General features: G+C 29.2%; 1 protein-coding gene and 1 long non-coding RNA gene across 2 annotated transcripts; both read right to left on the bottom strand.

The window, feature by feature from the left end:
• Window positions 1-4,144: 4,144 nt before the first annotated feature.
• LOC126551441 (uncharacterized) lies at window positions 4,145-18,093 on the bottom strand. The gene is made up of 3 exons (XR_007605348.1): window positions 16,714-18,093; window positions 5,740-5,946; window positions 4,145-4,521 (listed from the first exon to the last, which is right to left on the bottom strand). It is a non-coding gene; the product is annotated as an uncharacterized LOC126551441 (long non-coding RNA).
• Window positions 6,881-9,959, bottom strand: LOC126551436 (uncharacterized). Its single transcript, XM_050204694.1, has 2 exons — window positions 9,011-9,959; window positions 6,881-8,185 (listed from the first exon to the last, which is right to left on the bottom strand). The coding sequence occupies exons 1-2, from the start codon at window positions 9,417-9,419 to the stop codon at window positions 7,158-7,160; spliced, it is 1,437 nt and encodes a 478-aa protein (XP_050060651.1). The 5' UTR covers window positions 9,420-9,959; the 3' UTR covers window positions 6,881-7,157.
• Window positions 18,094-18,130: the final 37 nt, after the last annotated feature.

The raw sequence follows: 18,130 nt of genomic DNA, 5'->3' as shown, positions 1-18,130 counted from the left end.
TACCTATACGTATAAATAGTTTCCCCTAACTTCAAACTATTTTAAAACAATATGTTCATGGAAACTGCAAATACTGGAATAACATAATAATTAGTGTAGAATTATGTTTTAATACACTAAACCATTTATTGATTACCTACATTAAAATTACTTTTTACCCGCAATCATGGTTTCCGATTTTTTATGGTTTCTATTAATCTCTATATTTTAAAACTAAAATCATGTTCATTTTAATACACGAAAATCCAATTTTAAATGTCATTCAATAGGGCTATATATTATATAATAATTTGAAGTTTAAAAAACGGAAGTGTGGGTAATGCGTGATTCAGTGGAATGGTAGATATAGGTACATATATTTCTTCCATCGTCCATTCGACATTCACTCAGTTAAACTTAAAAACTTGAGGTTGATGAGGTCGTTAAAGAACGTGATGGCCGCATAATATGTACCTATTGTCTCCGTCTTACAAACGCGTGCATGTGATGCTGTACAAAAAAAAAAAATAGTGTGTAGAACATAAATATATACGTTCAGTGGAATTCATTTTGTGTTGTTAGTTTTAATACACCTACATTAAATTGACACGTTGTCAAATTTAAAAATAAAAATGTATATATAATATTATCTATATTTTCATTTCTCTCTTCGGGTTTTTGATATTTTAATTTTAAAGCAACAGTAACAGTAATGTCCTCTTCAAACGATTGCTGCCAATAAACTATTTGACCAAAATATTGGATAGATCCTAATTCTTGATACCATCAAAAGCACATGTACCTATGCTTAATCGGTTGATTTTCTAATGCACAAGTTGTTTTTAACTGGGCTATAAATTATGCTACACACCTATGTAGGTTATAGATATAAATGTATAATATACATAAAATATAATGTTTACGACATAATTAAATGGAATTACAGCATACTTGGTCGTATAATACAATGTTTTATATCCACTAACACGACGGATTTGAGTTGTAAATCGGTAGAAGTGTAGGACTCTGTGCTGCCGTTCGGTTTTCAAGAGAGAGAAAATACGAATACGATACGACTATAGAGTAGTGACTAGTGAATTTAATGTACTAAAAAAACTGATAAATAAGCATTCAAAATTAGTAATATATGCAATAAAAACGATAATATGTGTTAAAACACGAACTCTAAATAGTAAATTATAAATATCATGGATTTAAAACTTTAATGTTATGGAAAATGTTTTACAAGTCTTTTTTTTTACATACCTAAATATGTTTTTTTATCAAGATCAAAATTCACAAACATTAATTTATAGGTAAATGGGATTAATATGGCATCGGTGACACTATAATAAGCGTGATTAATGATCATATTAAGCGAACTAGCATCAGTATAAATACTCTGCTGTCCACTACTTGATCGACCACCAACGTTAAGTTAGTACAGTTATTAGCTTACAATTTATAATATATTTATTGTATTATAATTTATAAAGCTTATAAAACAATTAATTCAAACATTTTAAATACTATCATTTTATTTTAGCAAATTTTAAAGTATACTTGTATATTTAACGTAATGTAGACTAACAAGTATAATAACTGTTGTTTAGTGTGCAGCACGGACGCTAAATCCTTATAATAATAATATGCATTTGACTGGTTTCTTACGTCAAATTTATATTTGTTGTCATTGTTATTGTATTTGTGTACATATGTATATTTCATTGTTATTATTATTTTACGTTTAATGTTTAAAATGTTATTATTATTATTAGTAGTAGTAGTATTTAATATTATAATAATTTAGACTGGTATTACAATAATGATGTAATAGTTCACTCAGGCTTGAAATAAAAAAAAATTAAAACAAATGACTAATTTATATGGATCATGACTGTACTATATAATTTTCATGTATGAATATTTTAAAAGTCTAGTTATTATAGTATTCTCTATGTTTTTAATAACGGTGTACTATAGTTGGAAGTAAGTTTTAAAGTTTAAGAAAAATTAAAAGAGAAGTAACAATATATACTTTGTTGCATTATATAGTAGATTGTCAAATGGGTATAAAGAGTGCTCCTTGTATATATAAGCACTATTTGAAAAGTACCTTTCTCGTGCATCAGTAAATTTACAAAAGTTATGTAATACTTTTAGTCTTTGACTTAAATTGTCTACAAAATTGTATGTACTTAATAAATATATGTGGTTTATCACTTTTTAATTACAAGTGAGTACCTATACCTGTAATAAGTTTAATTTACAGCATTCATTAATTTTTAAGGTACGTACTTTGCGTCTAATTCTCTCCCCCTCCCCCATTTTATGTTGTAAGACGACCCAATGACGGCGGACAAATGCGAAACGAAGACGAACAAAAAACGTAATCTGGATGTTTTATACATACATATACGCGTAGCACATAATATAACATAATAATTTATAATAGATATAGGTATATATATAATATATACCAGCTATTGTGATTATCATATTATTTCTTTCTTTACGAATATATTATTATAACCGTATATATAATATATAATATACCTACACTCGGAGAGATTTTTGCACACAATGCTATACGTTTTTTGTGTTTGCGTTTTTCCCCTGTCGCGCCGCCGAATACTAATCAACTTGGCCGCGGTAACGGCGGGTTCCCCCGGAGGCGGCGGCACAGTCTCTTCGCCGCCGCGGAATAAAAAAACAATAAAGAAACACGACTTTATATACACACGAGACAAACGCCGTCCCCCCCGTCGGGAACGCGCGAAAACAAAAGGCAACGCGGAGGAAAAGAGACGAGAATCGCTATAGTTATTACAATATTATTATCGTAATAATATCCTAGACAGGTATAATAGGTGTATTATTGTCATTTGTCTTAGGATTTAATACGACAAACGGTGAACACGCGTGACGTATAATATATACAGTATACAATATGTTGATTATTCAATTATAAGGATAAGAAGAGGCGTGATCCGACGGCGAGACGGGGGTGGTTTTGACGGTATATAAAAAAATATATATCATAAGCATAACGTATAACGCAGTCGTATTTTTAACAATACAGTTCTACTGTTTCCTAAACGGTGTTTCTACCGTGTTAGGTGCTTTGATCTTCGAGGCGACGGTAATTTTTAAAACCGATTATTATTTATTCATATTGGGTATATAGGTAATATGTCGACGATTCGATAATACTAGATAATATAATAATAATAGTAAGTAAAATATAAATAGTAATATTATTGTCTGCAGACTTGCAATTGATTCAACAAAATGTATCAAAAAAAAAAAAAAAATTATGATTTAAAAATGAAAGAGTTTTCATTGTAGTTGAGAGGGAAGTTGTATTACTTGTATATTATGAGATAGTATCTGCGTGGTCAATTGCCCTTAAATATGTAAAAAAAATTTAAATTGAGGTTATTTGACTAATAATTATAAATTATAATGTCGAAATAACGTGAAAACGCGTACGTGGTGGATATACGTATATAATATGTTACTACGCACAATCAAATGGTCTGACGATTGTTTTCTCTTTTTTTACTAACATTTTATTTTCAACAATTTCCATAAATTAAAGTAAATTGTATATTATCAAAGGCGTAGTTAGCGGAGGGCTTGGGGGGCTTAGCCCCCCAGTTTGAATCATAGCCTCCCAAAAACTCGTTAATATCTGCACCTGGAAGGGCTAAAGCCCCTCCCCCCCGACAAATTTGACCACCTTACGCCTATGTAATATTATATATAAAATATAAATATTTCTGTATAATCATTTAGCATTATATCCTAAATTCCTAAACGTTTCTAAAACCGTCAACATTACTATGATAACAAAAATTTGCGCAGTGGTATTTGACTTATGTATGTTAATATGTTATGAGTATGTGGATAATGCATTTTTATGTATACACATTATTTAAACGTTTAATATTTATTTTGGATACGAAATTCGAGTTCTTTCAGTTTAGCTTATATTAGGTACGTGTAACGTGTAGGATGTATATTTTCGATGAGTATCGTCCTCGAAAAATTGTTACACGGGTGCGCATTATATACACGTAGGCACGCAGCACGTTTACAACGTTTATTTTTTATTTAACTTTCTATATATGCAGATAAATAACATAAATATTAATAATGATTATTTAATTATTTGCGTAAAATTTAGCGCTTTCAAAATAAATTGTTCGTATAGTTATGTAGCATTTACTGTTGTCTATTGAAGATTTATAATTTACTTTATGATGTTTTCAAGATGTGAGTTCATAAATCGTCACCATTTGTGTCATGAGGACCTCGATATTCTTCCTCTCGTAGTATCGTACCGATATGAAGTTCCATAGTTTAATCAGGATTCAGGATCCTTGAGCGTACCAATTCAGTTCAGATTTGATTAAGTAGGTAGCTATGTGTAAGTATAATCCGACCGGCGACCATTCCAATTAAATAAATTAGAATTATTATATCGTAGGTACAAGCACAGTTGACTCACAATATACTTCAAGTTGTTAACTGGTTTACCTATATAGAATCAACACTTTGAATCAATATTTATTAATTTATAATAAATTATAAACTTTATTCGAATTTTAGTATATACTGTAAATAATTATAATGACATATATTGTAATTCTGTATAGTATCTGTTGTAACACCTGTGCGTTAACTGAGGAAATTGTATATTTTGTAATGAAATTCTCAATAAATTTGTATTCCATTTTAACATAATGTAAATATAGTTATGATAATTTAATCATGAAACTATATATATAGTTTTTATTTTTAATTGATTTTTAATTCACAGTCAACTTCTATCGTGATTCCAGTCATTATTAGGTATACAATTATGAATAAAAAATATAAAATGTAGGTAACTACTTAGTAATTATTTTTATAAATTCGATAATAATCAATATTGTGTAAAAACAATGTTTTAATACATGTATGTTTTTATTTCTTAATATAAAATATTGTAAAATTTATAATTTATAAAGTGATGTCACTGGACTACTTTTATATATTATGTTTGTGTATTCTACATTTGTAAACGATAGTACCATAATTAGAACTTAAATCTTGGAATTGCTACAATTATGTGAGATGTAACATTGAAAGTTGAAACGCTTATAATATTCCGGCTATACCTTGTGTGGACTTTTATCAACCAAAAGTTACTAATATTTAGTTAATATTTATAATTATATACTGAAATAATTCATTAATAATATTATTGAGAATAATACAAAGTTATTGCTTTTTGCAAAGTACTACCTAATAAGTGTAATCTTAGTCTATATTGGTTCAATGTCAGTTGTCACACATACTAAATAAGCACCATTTATTATACAGTAAAAATCTGCATTTAACTATATTATATATTAATTAACCCAACCATTTACATTCAACAAACCATAATTCTTTATTAAATTACTTATATTTCTATCAACAAGCATACACTTGCATATTTCTATAACATACGCCGCACATAAAACGATTTAGAAAAAATTAATTTTAAATATACTTGTATAATAGAATTATAAAACATCATGTATAGTTTATTAACTATTATTGTGGTTATATACGCTTAAAATACAAACTAATAATTTAATGAGATAAGCAATAAGTCACAAAAACGTAAGAAGATCGAGATGGATGGACCCAGTTATAGCTACTATGGGCTATACTGCTACAGCCTCGGTCAGATGGGTTTATAAAAAATGTTTTTGTTATAGTTTTTACCAAAAACATAATCAGACGCAAGGGGAGTGAACGATATACACATTGCTTGAATGGTGTTATAGTGTAAATCTGATCCAGCTGGTTATTAAGATTTTAAAGGTTTTTTTTGATAGCTGTCAAAATATTTCCATTAAGATATTTACGATATAATTCATCGCTTAAATTAACAATAATGTGTTTGATTGTGTTACTTCTTCCCGGATCGCACTGCAACATAAGAATTCAACAATATTAATGATAATTTTAAATAATCGGTCGACAAACAAACCAAAAAAAAAAAAAAAATTAAAAATGTAAATTCCACAAACCTATTTGCTTATAAACATAACTAAATTTTACACGCGTTGTCTAATTATACACATTTGAATTAGGCAATACTATACATTTATCAAATTATTTATATAACGAGTAAACACGCCTTTGCGGTGTACTGTGACGGAGAACCGGAACCAATGTATAACACGTGTATAAAATAGAAGATACCTTAAAACCAACTGTATATACCCTATATAGTATATACTACACACAATTACTGTTTCGATTAAAAACAAAAACGTACACGAAATCGGGTACACATTGAATGTTGAACAGTTCGCGACTGGTGTGATCGTTCTGCTGCACAAGTCGGCGGTGAGAGTGACGCCCTTTTCCTTTTGGAAAAACACGTCGCATATACCTAATACAATATGTTATAATATGCGTGCACGAACGCACGGTTATGCTCAGATCCATGCTAAGAATAATAATATTATTTAAAATTATAAGCATATAATATAATAATACCTTATTGTATAATTATAATATTATAATATAATACATTTTTGCACCGTGCGTGTGTAATATGAATGTAGGAAAAAAAAGCCACGGAAAAAAAATCTAGGGAAAAAAAAGCCAATAAAAAAAAGCCACGGGAAAAATAATCCACAAAAAAAAAAGCCATGGGAAAAATAAGCCACGGAAAAAAAGTCAAATTAAAATAATTAAATATATAACAATTAAAATTAAAGTATAAATTAGGTATTATTTAAAAATTGTTTACACATTATTGGTCATATTGTATACATATATATATATATATAATTATTAATACACAGGTTATATGTTAATACTTATTATACAACAGAAAATAATTTACGGGAAAAATATTTAAAAAATGATTATAATTAAACATATAAAAAAATTAAAATTAAAGTATTATTCAAAATTTTTAACACAGTTGGTCATACTGTATTGTCCGTATTCATATATAAAAAATAATTAAAAATAAAATTGTTAATATTAATAAATTATAAAATATAAGGTTAGGTCATTATTAAGTAAAAACATTTTTCACTAATTTTATAATATTGTAATGTCAATTTTCGAGTAGGTAGATAATAAAAGTATATAGGTACGTATAAAAGTATAATATATATTGGTCAATAAAAACGTATTGTGTGTACTATTGCAGTTAAAAATTCTGGTAAGCTTTTGTTTCCTTCTTTGATTTCCAAGCAGAGATTTTTTAATAATTTTTGATTTTTTTCATAATGCGGTAATTTTCTTTTGTTGCTTAATAAACCTAGACTTTGTTGTGCCAACTTCGTCTCATCTGTAGCAACTTCTAACCTCATTTTGGTTATTAAAACCCAAATACTTGGATGCTTGTGGCCGACCAGTCTAGAAAAACGGTTATTCCAACCTTCAGTTTGGTTATTTGTACGATCGCTATCTTCCAAAGTCAAATCATGAGTATTCCACTGTTCAAGTGGAAATAGTGGTGGACAATTTCTAAAACGTATATTAGTCTCTCCTGGAATACCTATCTGTCTATAAGTCCCATTTACGTAAGTTTTGTCAAAATAATCAACTAGATCATTGGCATGATCTGGCATTATGTTCTTTAAGTGAGCCATCCCATCTTTAACCATTTCTAAAGGCAAAAATGCCAACCCATCCAGTTTTCTACAAAACTCACTAAAACTTTCATCTTCTCTGTATATTTGTTCTAGGCCAAGTTTTTGAATCATTCTGTGTGTACTTTGTGTAAGATGGTAAAAACAGCCATTAATACACACATGCTCTCCCAACACAGATTTCACTGCGTTGATTACAGATTTTTCAAAATCTACATGAAAGCTAGTTGGATCTGGATATAATTGCCGTTCAGAACATTTTTCTAGAATTTTGGTCAGCATTTTTTCATAAGTTTTTTGATTTTTATTTTTCAACAAACAGTAAATAGATGTTATAAATGTTTTTTGTATTTTAACTCTTACCACATACAGTTGAAGAAAATCTTTTGGGGCCAAACCAAAGTTTCCGTCCATGTACCAACTTGAACTATTTGATAAATGTTGAAGACCTTCATCTGTAGCAAAAATTACCATACGGTCTTCCTCATTCACACCATCGTCAAACAATAAAAATCTTTTATTATGGGGCTCACCCGTTGTACACCATTCATCTAAAAAAATTGTATTTTTTTTAATTTACATTTTTATTTAAAAAAAAATAAGACTGGAAATCAATAATGTGCTAAGTCTTCAATTATAGATATTAAATATATTTATATAACTATTTATTATAATATATGTAGGTACTGGTCTGTTATCGCCCCGCCACAGGAACGAAAAATTTTATCACCTCGCCAATTACGAATGCGGCGATTTCGAACATATTATTTTATTTATACCTACAACAATTACCTATCGCTTTAATTTATTAGTTTAAGTAATTTTACAGTACTTATCGGTTATCGCGACTACCTAACAAAAAATATGACTGCGCGTGTTTCGGCACTCGTCGCTACGCTCCGCACAACTCGAAAATATCCCTCGACTTGCTATGCAACGCCACCTCAAGTAGGTCACAGGGTAATTACTACCCATATACTATGACATAATTTACCCTGTAACCTACTTAAGGTGGCGTTGTATAGCAAGTCGAGGGATATTTTCGATTTGTGCGGAGCGTAGCGACGGCGCCGAGGAGCGTAGCGACAGTCACATTTTTGACTTTTTTCTGAATTTTTAATATTTCTTTGTGCGGTTACATTTTTTGTTAGGTAGTCGCGATAACCGATAAGTATCGTAAAATTACCTAAACTAATAAAACAAAGCGATAGGTAATCGCCGCGTTCGTAATTGGCGGTGCGATAAAAATTTTCGTTCCCGTAGCGATAACAGACCAGTACCTATATGTATATATTTAATATAACTATTATAATAATATACCTATATATTATATATATATTTAATAGAACTATATATTATATTATATTGATACTTACCCACGATTTCATCAGAGTCTAAAGGATTATTTTTTGTTCTTTGGTTTCGTAGTGTGCGCTTGACTATGTTTTCAGGTGGCATTTGACTTTTGTCGTCTAATTTTGCAACGCATTCTCCAAAAATATGTGATGGGTTGTTTTTGGTAGTCTTTGCTTGATTTTTCATTTCATTATAACACTTACTTACCTCAACCTCTTTCTTGTTTGGCCTATGTGTTATGATATGAGTTGTTCCACTTTTGACAATTTTTGACATTTGAAGATCTGTATACATGGTCCCCGGACATTTGAGCATAGTTGCTTTACTACAGCGCCATGTAATACTACTTTTTCCGGTATGTTTGAGAACGTACATGTAGCCCTCGAAACATAATTTGGGCTTATTTTTATTAGAGTTAATGATTTCCATCGTATGTTAAAAATGTAAAATCAAAAATAGAGAAACTAGAGAAAAAGACTGAGAGTATAGATGTGTGAGACTGAGAGTATAGATGTGTGAGACTGAAAGTATTGTTATAAAACAGTTATATCTTAACAAAAGAAAGGGAATTTCCTTCAAAACAAGATGAAAGAAAATGCTAAACATTGAATAAAAATAACTTGATATTTTGTGGATATTATCTTGAAATCAATTGATTTATGTCTTTCACCCTAGATATGTATAACTATAATGTATGTATTTGTACAGGGTGATTCTTTTTTAAATGTACATTGCAGTATGATTGTATGAACTTCATAATTTCCTTAATATATTTAATTAAGGAAATCGAAACACTTATTTTCCCTAAAGGTGATGACAAACCCAAAAAAATAAAAATAAAGGTTGTAAAATAAATAAAATCAATACATTCATTACTGTTTAGAATCTAAAATATATTTATTAGGTACTATAGAATAATAAATAATAAATAATAACATATAACCTGTGTATTAATAATATTATATAATATCTAATATATAAATGTGAAAATGAAAACCAATGTAAACCGTTTATAACCGATATATTATATATATATATATTACCTATATATATATGTATGTATGTATGTATACAATATGACCAATAATGTGTAAACAATTTTTAAATAATACCTAATTTATACTTTAATTTTAATTGTTAATTGTAATTTTCCGTGGCTTATTTTTCCCATGGCTTTTTTTTTTGTGGATTATTTTTCCCGTGGCTTTTTTTTATTGGCTTTTTTTTCCCTGGATTTTTTTTCCGTGGCTTTTTTTTCTGACTACCGTGTAATATATATTTATGTATACCTACGATAATCGATCAAAAGTATTTGGATAGAATGACGTTACTCATTATTCGACATTTCAACGTATAATGAGGTGACCTACGGAAAACTGTATAGACGATCGTCATTTTGTTCGAAAATAGAAATTGGGTATTTAGTGTATAGCTTTTCGTGGCTCAGGTTTACCCCATACGGCCATACAGTCGTACTTCACAATAGAATATGAGAGAGGTTCAGATACACTATAAACGGTATTTTAGGAAGTTCATTATATATAATATATAATACAATATACTCATAATTTATAATCTAATATTGCACTGACCACATACAATTTACACTGCGGTCCGCGAATATACTATAGTTTATTTATTTAACATATTGTACATGGATAAACTATATACAGAATTACCCATTCCTATTTTTTAATTCAATAAAGATTTCATTCAAATTATGATTCCGCATTATGGAAGAAGAAAAAATAGGTGAATGTGCTCGATGAATCGCCGTATATGTTTAAGAGTGATATTTATCAAATAACGAACTGATGCAGGGACAAATTTTGTACTATATTATGCAATAAAATACAAAAATGATTATTTATTATTTTCTGACGCACTCGGTCAGTTCATCCTTTAAGGACACACACTTCGAACATTATCCGAGACTCATTTCAAAACGCACGTCGAAGACTAGATTAGGCTAAGGGGATTTAAATCCTCCTTATTGGTACCGACTACATATATAGCTAATTCCCCGTAGTCTATATTATTATTTGTGTTCATAAAACGTTTCACCGCAAAATCGACCGTTACGGTCCGTCGTCTAATATTATATACCTAAAGGTAATCGGACTGGCGCTGCAGGTACAATATGATCTTAGTTTTTCAATACGTTTTTCAATACTCGCATGGCAATAAATATGATGTCATCCCACGGGTTGCGCAATCCCGTGTACACCCTATTATATACATATTATTACAGCCTTGTGTGTACAAAGGCGGGTCGTACTATACGGCATGCATGACAGTAGCTTCGTCAAAAGAACCCGTATAAAACTACGTCGACGTCCCTTTGAGCACTCACGCACACACATGTGTACTTAGAAAACAATAAAATCGTAACCGTATAATCGAAAAGAGAGATAAAATAACTAACTATATAATAGGTACTATTGCAGCTACGTTCGAATGTGTAACACATTTTTATGAATCCCCGAGGTTTACGCAATATATTGATTTATGGCCGTTTTTAACAGTTACGTCTTTGAGAGATGAATACACGCCGCCTCCACCGCCGCCGACTTTTATGACAACAGATTATATACAATATACAAGTAGACTTAACGTCGGGTTTTCTCTTGATTTTTTTTCGGTAAATATCGGTGCATGTCTACGCTTCACCGTATAATATACATACGACGACGGTTCAATATTATATGTATATTGTATATACGTATATACGATCCTGTTACTGATATATACAGGATGGTGTTTCACCGTGTCATTTGTTTCCGTATAGATAACTATTTTTCTATTTTAATTATATTAAATGAAATTCTATAAATGGTTCCATAAGTATTCTAAAAAAATATTTTTAATCAATGACCTGCTGTAGTTACTACGATTTATACTTCAACTAAAATTCAAAATAAATTAAACCCTTTGTTTTATTAAGTAGGTAGGTATAGTTAAATAGGCTATAGATAGCCAATTGCAGGTAGAGTTGAATATATATATGTCGAGTAAATATTTTAACAGCGATGAATTATTTTATTTTCCATAAATTATCTTCATATAATTATGTATACTTATTATAGACTGATGGGTGGGTGTATATTACAAAGACAGACACCCTGTACATATAAACGTATATTATATAATGTGGGTATGTACACAAATTCAACGTATTTTAAGACACACACACTCAAACTGCACTACGACCGTTCGTTTAAACAGAGATTATTGTAGGTACAGTATATTACCTACTGCAGCTCTCACACACGTAGGTTCATTATTATATTATATTATAATATATATTACGCCGAGAGTATATTATATATTATAATGTTATAAATTATAATGCATTACTATATTATATAGAAAACCTGTACTTAGGATTTTTTTTCGTCGGTTCCCAAACTGCTATATAATATGCCACCGTCATGTACCTATACTTACTGTGAAACGTTTTTTTTTCTCAAAACCGAGTGCAATAAAAACTGTTGATTTTATAGTTTATACACATTTCTACTGTCAACGAATAAGCGTACGAAATTCAAAGATTACGGCTAATCAACAATTACAATATACCTATACTGTTATATACCCGTTTATTATAAATTATAATACCAGTGTGTACCGATTAGATTCGATAAATGATAATTTAAATATCATTATGCACAATAATAAAACACATTATTACTGTATAAAAATTTAGAATGCAAAAGAAGACAAGTTTCCGTTTTTTGTGTGGGTACCCATACGATAAATTTTCACTGCGAATCGTCTGACGTGAGTAATACGCGGTTCCGCATAATTATTGTATATTACTGTAACCTGTAGGTACATAAGCCCTAATGTTTTATACAAACGGTTTTCATTATTCGTATAAACAATCCTGATATTTCCTATTGTTTGTAATATGTAATGTGTAGGTATACATATAACGACCGACGTACAGTAGTTAGAATTATATATTGTATATATTATATATGTTTGTATGTTTAAAACATGCGAAGAACACAGAGTTTAATGCCGTGTGACTGACTTCTGTATGGCGTTTTTACTAGATTATTAATTCTATAATTAATTTTAAACCGGGTCGGGCATAACGGCATAACTACATTGACCGCCGTGGTTTGAGTTCATTTATAGGTATAGGTACGCATACTTTTTATTACCTTCTTACCAGAGTTAATTTTTTTTATTTAGAAAATACTTAATATGCAGTTGTTATTTATATACATCATTATTTTTAAGAAAACTAAATTTGAATTTTTTTTTATCATTATTTTTAGTAATATTAAATTGGAAAAGTGTATAAATGATTTGCAAAAGGTGCAATTGCGAAGGTAATGGCAATTTTTTTTCTATAATTTTCGATAAAAAAAGTTATTCATTTAGATCAAAATTTTTAAAAATTTAATACAAGATTCCTAATAAGTAGGTAGTTTATACTAAAACTATAAACTCTATAAAACATATAAAAGTAATTATTAAATTAAAAGTTTACTAAAATGTTCACTAGCTGTTCACTCTAGTAGTCTAGTCTAAAACTCTAAGATCAAATTTTCCATTTCAATAAGTTTTAATGTTTTAGCAAATGAATTTTGTCACGAATAACTTAAACATAAATTTGGATTATTTTAAATTTCACAATAATTATCGTAAATAGTACCTCCGTTATTATTAGTTGGTAGATAATTATAATATTTCCTACAATATATTATGTATTGTGTACATGTATCCTATACAAAATTATAAATTGTCATTACAGACAATATTATGTTTTTATATTATTGTCACTATTGTCAGTGTATCTAAGTAAGAAACAATTATATGTAGCAATAAAAAATGCAATTACAGTTTTTGTATCTGTGAATATTTTTAAAAAAGTAATTAATATAAAAATAAAAATTTAATAGTTTCAACTTTCAATTGAGTAAAATATTAATATAATTCTTAAGTTTATGTATTTATAGTTTACATTTGTCAATGTACAATTAAACGAATACAGCTAATATAATATAAGCGTTAAAGAATATTTAATCTATAATTAATATATTTATTTTACAAAACAGTTGCTTATAAAATTTAATCTTAATATCTCAGACCTTATTATTTATGTTATAATGTGTACTCTACTCACTATTTCTGTATAAGAATCAAAATATTCTTTTGAAAAATTAAAACAGAGTAACATGCACGAAAAACCTATTAATTTTAATACTTTTTGAATAGAGCATTGCTATCCACGTATTTGTTAATTACATAAGATAACGTCATGCTGCATTTTCTCCGAAGCGATACTAAATCAAATGGCGAAATGCATTTAATTCGCTGTTCGTTAAATTAACGATATTTTTTTGGTATAAATATTCAAAATAAAGTTGTAATGTTCAAAATAATTACCATAAAATTACGAGAAAGTCTTGTAAAAAAATATTAATAGTAAGTGGACGGTTTTTTCACTGTTTATAATGTTATAGTGGCGCAGGAATAATAGCCTAAGGGTTTCAGGAGATTTTTTATCTTTCTAGTAAGGAATTTTCTAGGGTTCATTAAATTGGCATAGTGAATTGATCCTGTTATCAAAGTCAAACGATTTCTGAATAAGGTTGAGATAACAATTACTAGGTCGCATTGTCGCAATTTATAATCCATCGTTATTGAGTTATTCGTTATAGGTAATGACTTATAATTAATGCAATTTTATATTTATAATAAACAGGATTTACAAGCCTTCTAAAATAGTAATTATTTATCAAATAAAAATCACGATTAAACGTATGATAACGTTATTTTTTAAACTTTATCTTTATGTTGGCTATTATAATCATTAAGCAATGTAAAGGTAAACACTATAAACGTTTGTTTTAAAGGAACTCACACGAATGGTGAAAAAACCAACGAAATTATTCAAAATTAAAGATATTTAGGCTATAGGTAGGTAATCTGGTAATAGGATTTTAAAAATATATACTTGTACTATGTTGCAGCACACAAATTTAAACAAACTACAACATATATACTATTCACAGAATTCGTGGATAGTTAACGATTGACTTAACGGTTGCACCTTATAACTTATAGGTCTTAATATTTACAGTATTTTTTTTTACTATTATTTAATATTGAAACAAAGGACATGTCGCAGAATATATGTATTAATTTTACTTTATTGACAATTATATTTCGACGAGAAATGTCATCTCGTCTGATCAGTTGAAATTATTGCTTAAAATAATATAAAAAAAACCAATGAGTGCAATTTGATACTTTGATTATCACCGAAAACGGACAATATATACGGTACACCTAAAGACAGTATCTACTATATTAGGTATATATTGCTAGTTATTTATTGTTAAGATACGTTTCACTAGAGACGAGCATTACATTACTATAACTTATGGAGTGTAGTTTTGTACGAAAATAATTGATTTGTTTAGTATATTTCGTTATAATAATAAAAACTTTGGCTATAAATTATGACGTCTTATCGTGAAACGACCATCATCGTTATTTCACCTTATTGTTGTTAAAACTTTAAAGAATTAGTAATTACTTAGAAAAATACGTTGGAATTGGAATTTTTTTAAAAAAAACTTGTGCGGAACGTTTGAGATAGGTTAATTACTTAATAGGTTTGAGATAGATAACATATTATATTTATGTATATAACTACAGAACTCATTATAACGATTTTCTTCTTAATTGATAAAGAAGATATTGTCGATACCTGATGTTGCGAAGAGAGGATGGGCAGTATGGAAGTAATTTTTGAAATCGAAAAGTATTCTGTATTTATTATTTTTATCTTAGAATTGGAATTGTAAATTATTTTGAGTAGAAAATCTCAAAAAACAGTCACAAAGATCCTATAAATATTTTTCCTCATATAGCCAACATAAGTTATTCTCATTTTGGATTATGATATCAACGCATTACGTAAGGATGACAGTGATCATTTTCTTATTCGTGCTCAGAATTGTTTTTTTTTATTTTATTAAGTAACTCGAAGTATATACGCATTTACTGACTTATTTAATTTTGAATTTACTACGTACACGCGGTTATACAGATAATAATATTAAATTATTAAATAAATAATTAAATAATTAAATAAATCTAAAGAATAAATAATATATTTATTCGTATGGCAAATGCCTACCACGCGTATTAGGTATATTTAATCTTATTTATTAATATAATATATAAAAAATACAAATTTTAATTATAGGTAAACATTCCACGATATAATGATTTACATGGCTTATAAAATATTTTTAGATTGGTATAATTTTAATTTACAACTGGTTACAATGGAAATTAAATTTGATTTTGAAATATTATAAGCGTCAGTTTCAAAGTACATAAATAAAATTGTAAAAATTATGGTATGTATAAAAAAATATGAGTTTAATTATTAATATGCGAGGAATCAAAAAAAAAAATTGGTATTATGACAATTGAGAAAATAAAAGACATTAAATAATATTTAAATACTTAAATTATTTTTTCCGATAGACTATATATCTAACCATATACCATGAATAGATTGTTGATAAAGTAAAAATGAATATTAATTATTCATGTATTAATATAGGTACAACAAATCACTATACTTGTAAATTGTATTAGGTATAAGAAATATAAAAAAACAATAACATTGAAATTAGTTATATTTTGAAGTATATAAGTAATAGGTATAGTTTATGTACAGTGTACTTACCAATGTTATTGAAAGGTGAGAAATCAGCTGTTGCCTGTTGGTTTATCGTCAAAATGTTCGTTAAATATTTTTCTTATATTTTCCCAATCTTTTGACTTGGCATTTCTCAAGCTTTATTCAGAATTTTGAGTGTTCCATATTGTATTTTCATTATCAATAGCACTTATAAAGAATTCAGTGTCAATAGATTCGTTTCTCGAGTCTATAGTTAGTAAAGAAATTAAAAAAATTTAAAACGAAAAAAGACGGATTTGTAATATTTGTATTTTCGTGGTAAAACAATTCGCATTAATTGAAATTTGACAGTCATGATTTTTTCGATCTTTTTCCAATTATACCAACCCTTGCACTGATTGATATTAAATACGTTTTGCATTAATTTATAATATTATAGTGTAGTTGGTAAACCGAGACGCGAATTTTTCTTCCCGCGGAAACGTCCTAACCTTCTACAATTGTTCATTTTCTTATTCGTACTTAGAATTGTTTTTACTCGAAGTACCTACATGTACGCATTTACTGCTTTATTTGTTATTTTGAATTCTAGCGACGTGTGCGCGGTTATAAAGATAATATTAAATAAATCGAAAGAATAAACAATATATTTTTTCGTATTGCAACTGCAGCCTACCGTTTTAGGTATATTCTTAGAATTAGGCATAGCTCGTTCAAAGGACACCGCGGTCTGCCGAGATACGTGTCATTAGTGTGTTACTCGGGATATACAATAATTTTATCGTCACACCTCACTCGTGTGTCGGCTGCGGCGACCGAAGAGACTTGCGTTATTAAAAAAAAAAAAAAAATAATAACAACAACAACAACAACAATACAATACAACAATATTAACAACAACACACCATCATATTATTATGGACAACTCGCCAGTATTATAATTTATAATATATTATTTTACTACTCATGTACGCTTGTATCTAATAATAATATTATAATGTACACATAGTATGTGCCCGCCGGGTGGACGTCGTAACCGCCGCGGTCGTAGGTACGCTCGCTGCTCGTACCCACCACCACCAATCGTGATTTCTATTTCGTTATAACTTTTTCCGTCTCTCTGCTTCTTCTTCTGCTTTTCGGTCTTCCCCGCCGCCGCCGCCGCTACGCCGTCGACGAAGCTGCCGACCGTGTGGGCAGGCGCAGGTGGCACGGCGATGTACAGGTAGCCGGCCCGGTCGCCGGTCGGTCGCGCAGGTATATACCTACAGTAGTTTTTACAATATTATTATTATTATTATTATTACCGTACTATATGTACATGACGTAGGTAGTTACGTGAACACCGTGATCGCTCGCGCGCGCGCACGTCCACATCGTTAGTGCCAGAAACCGACAACAGGTGACGCTACGGCAGCGTCGCCGTCGCCGTCGTCGTCGTTCGAAGGGCACCGACACCGAC

Source organism: Aphis gossypii, chromosome 3 (genome assembly GCF_020184175.1).
Source record: "Aphis gossypii isolate Hap1 chromosome 3, ASM2018417v2, whole genome shotgun sequence".
Lineage (NCBI taxonomy): Eukaryota > Metazoa > Arthropoda > Insecta > Hemiptera > Aphididae > Aphis > Aphis gossypii.
This window is presented reverse-complemented; position numbering and strand designations above follow the sequence as displayed.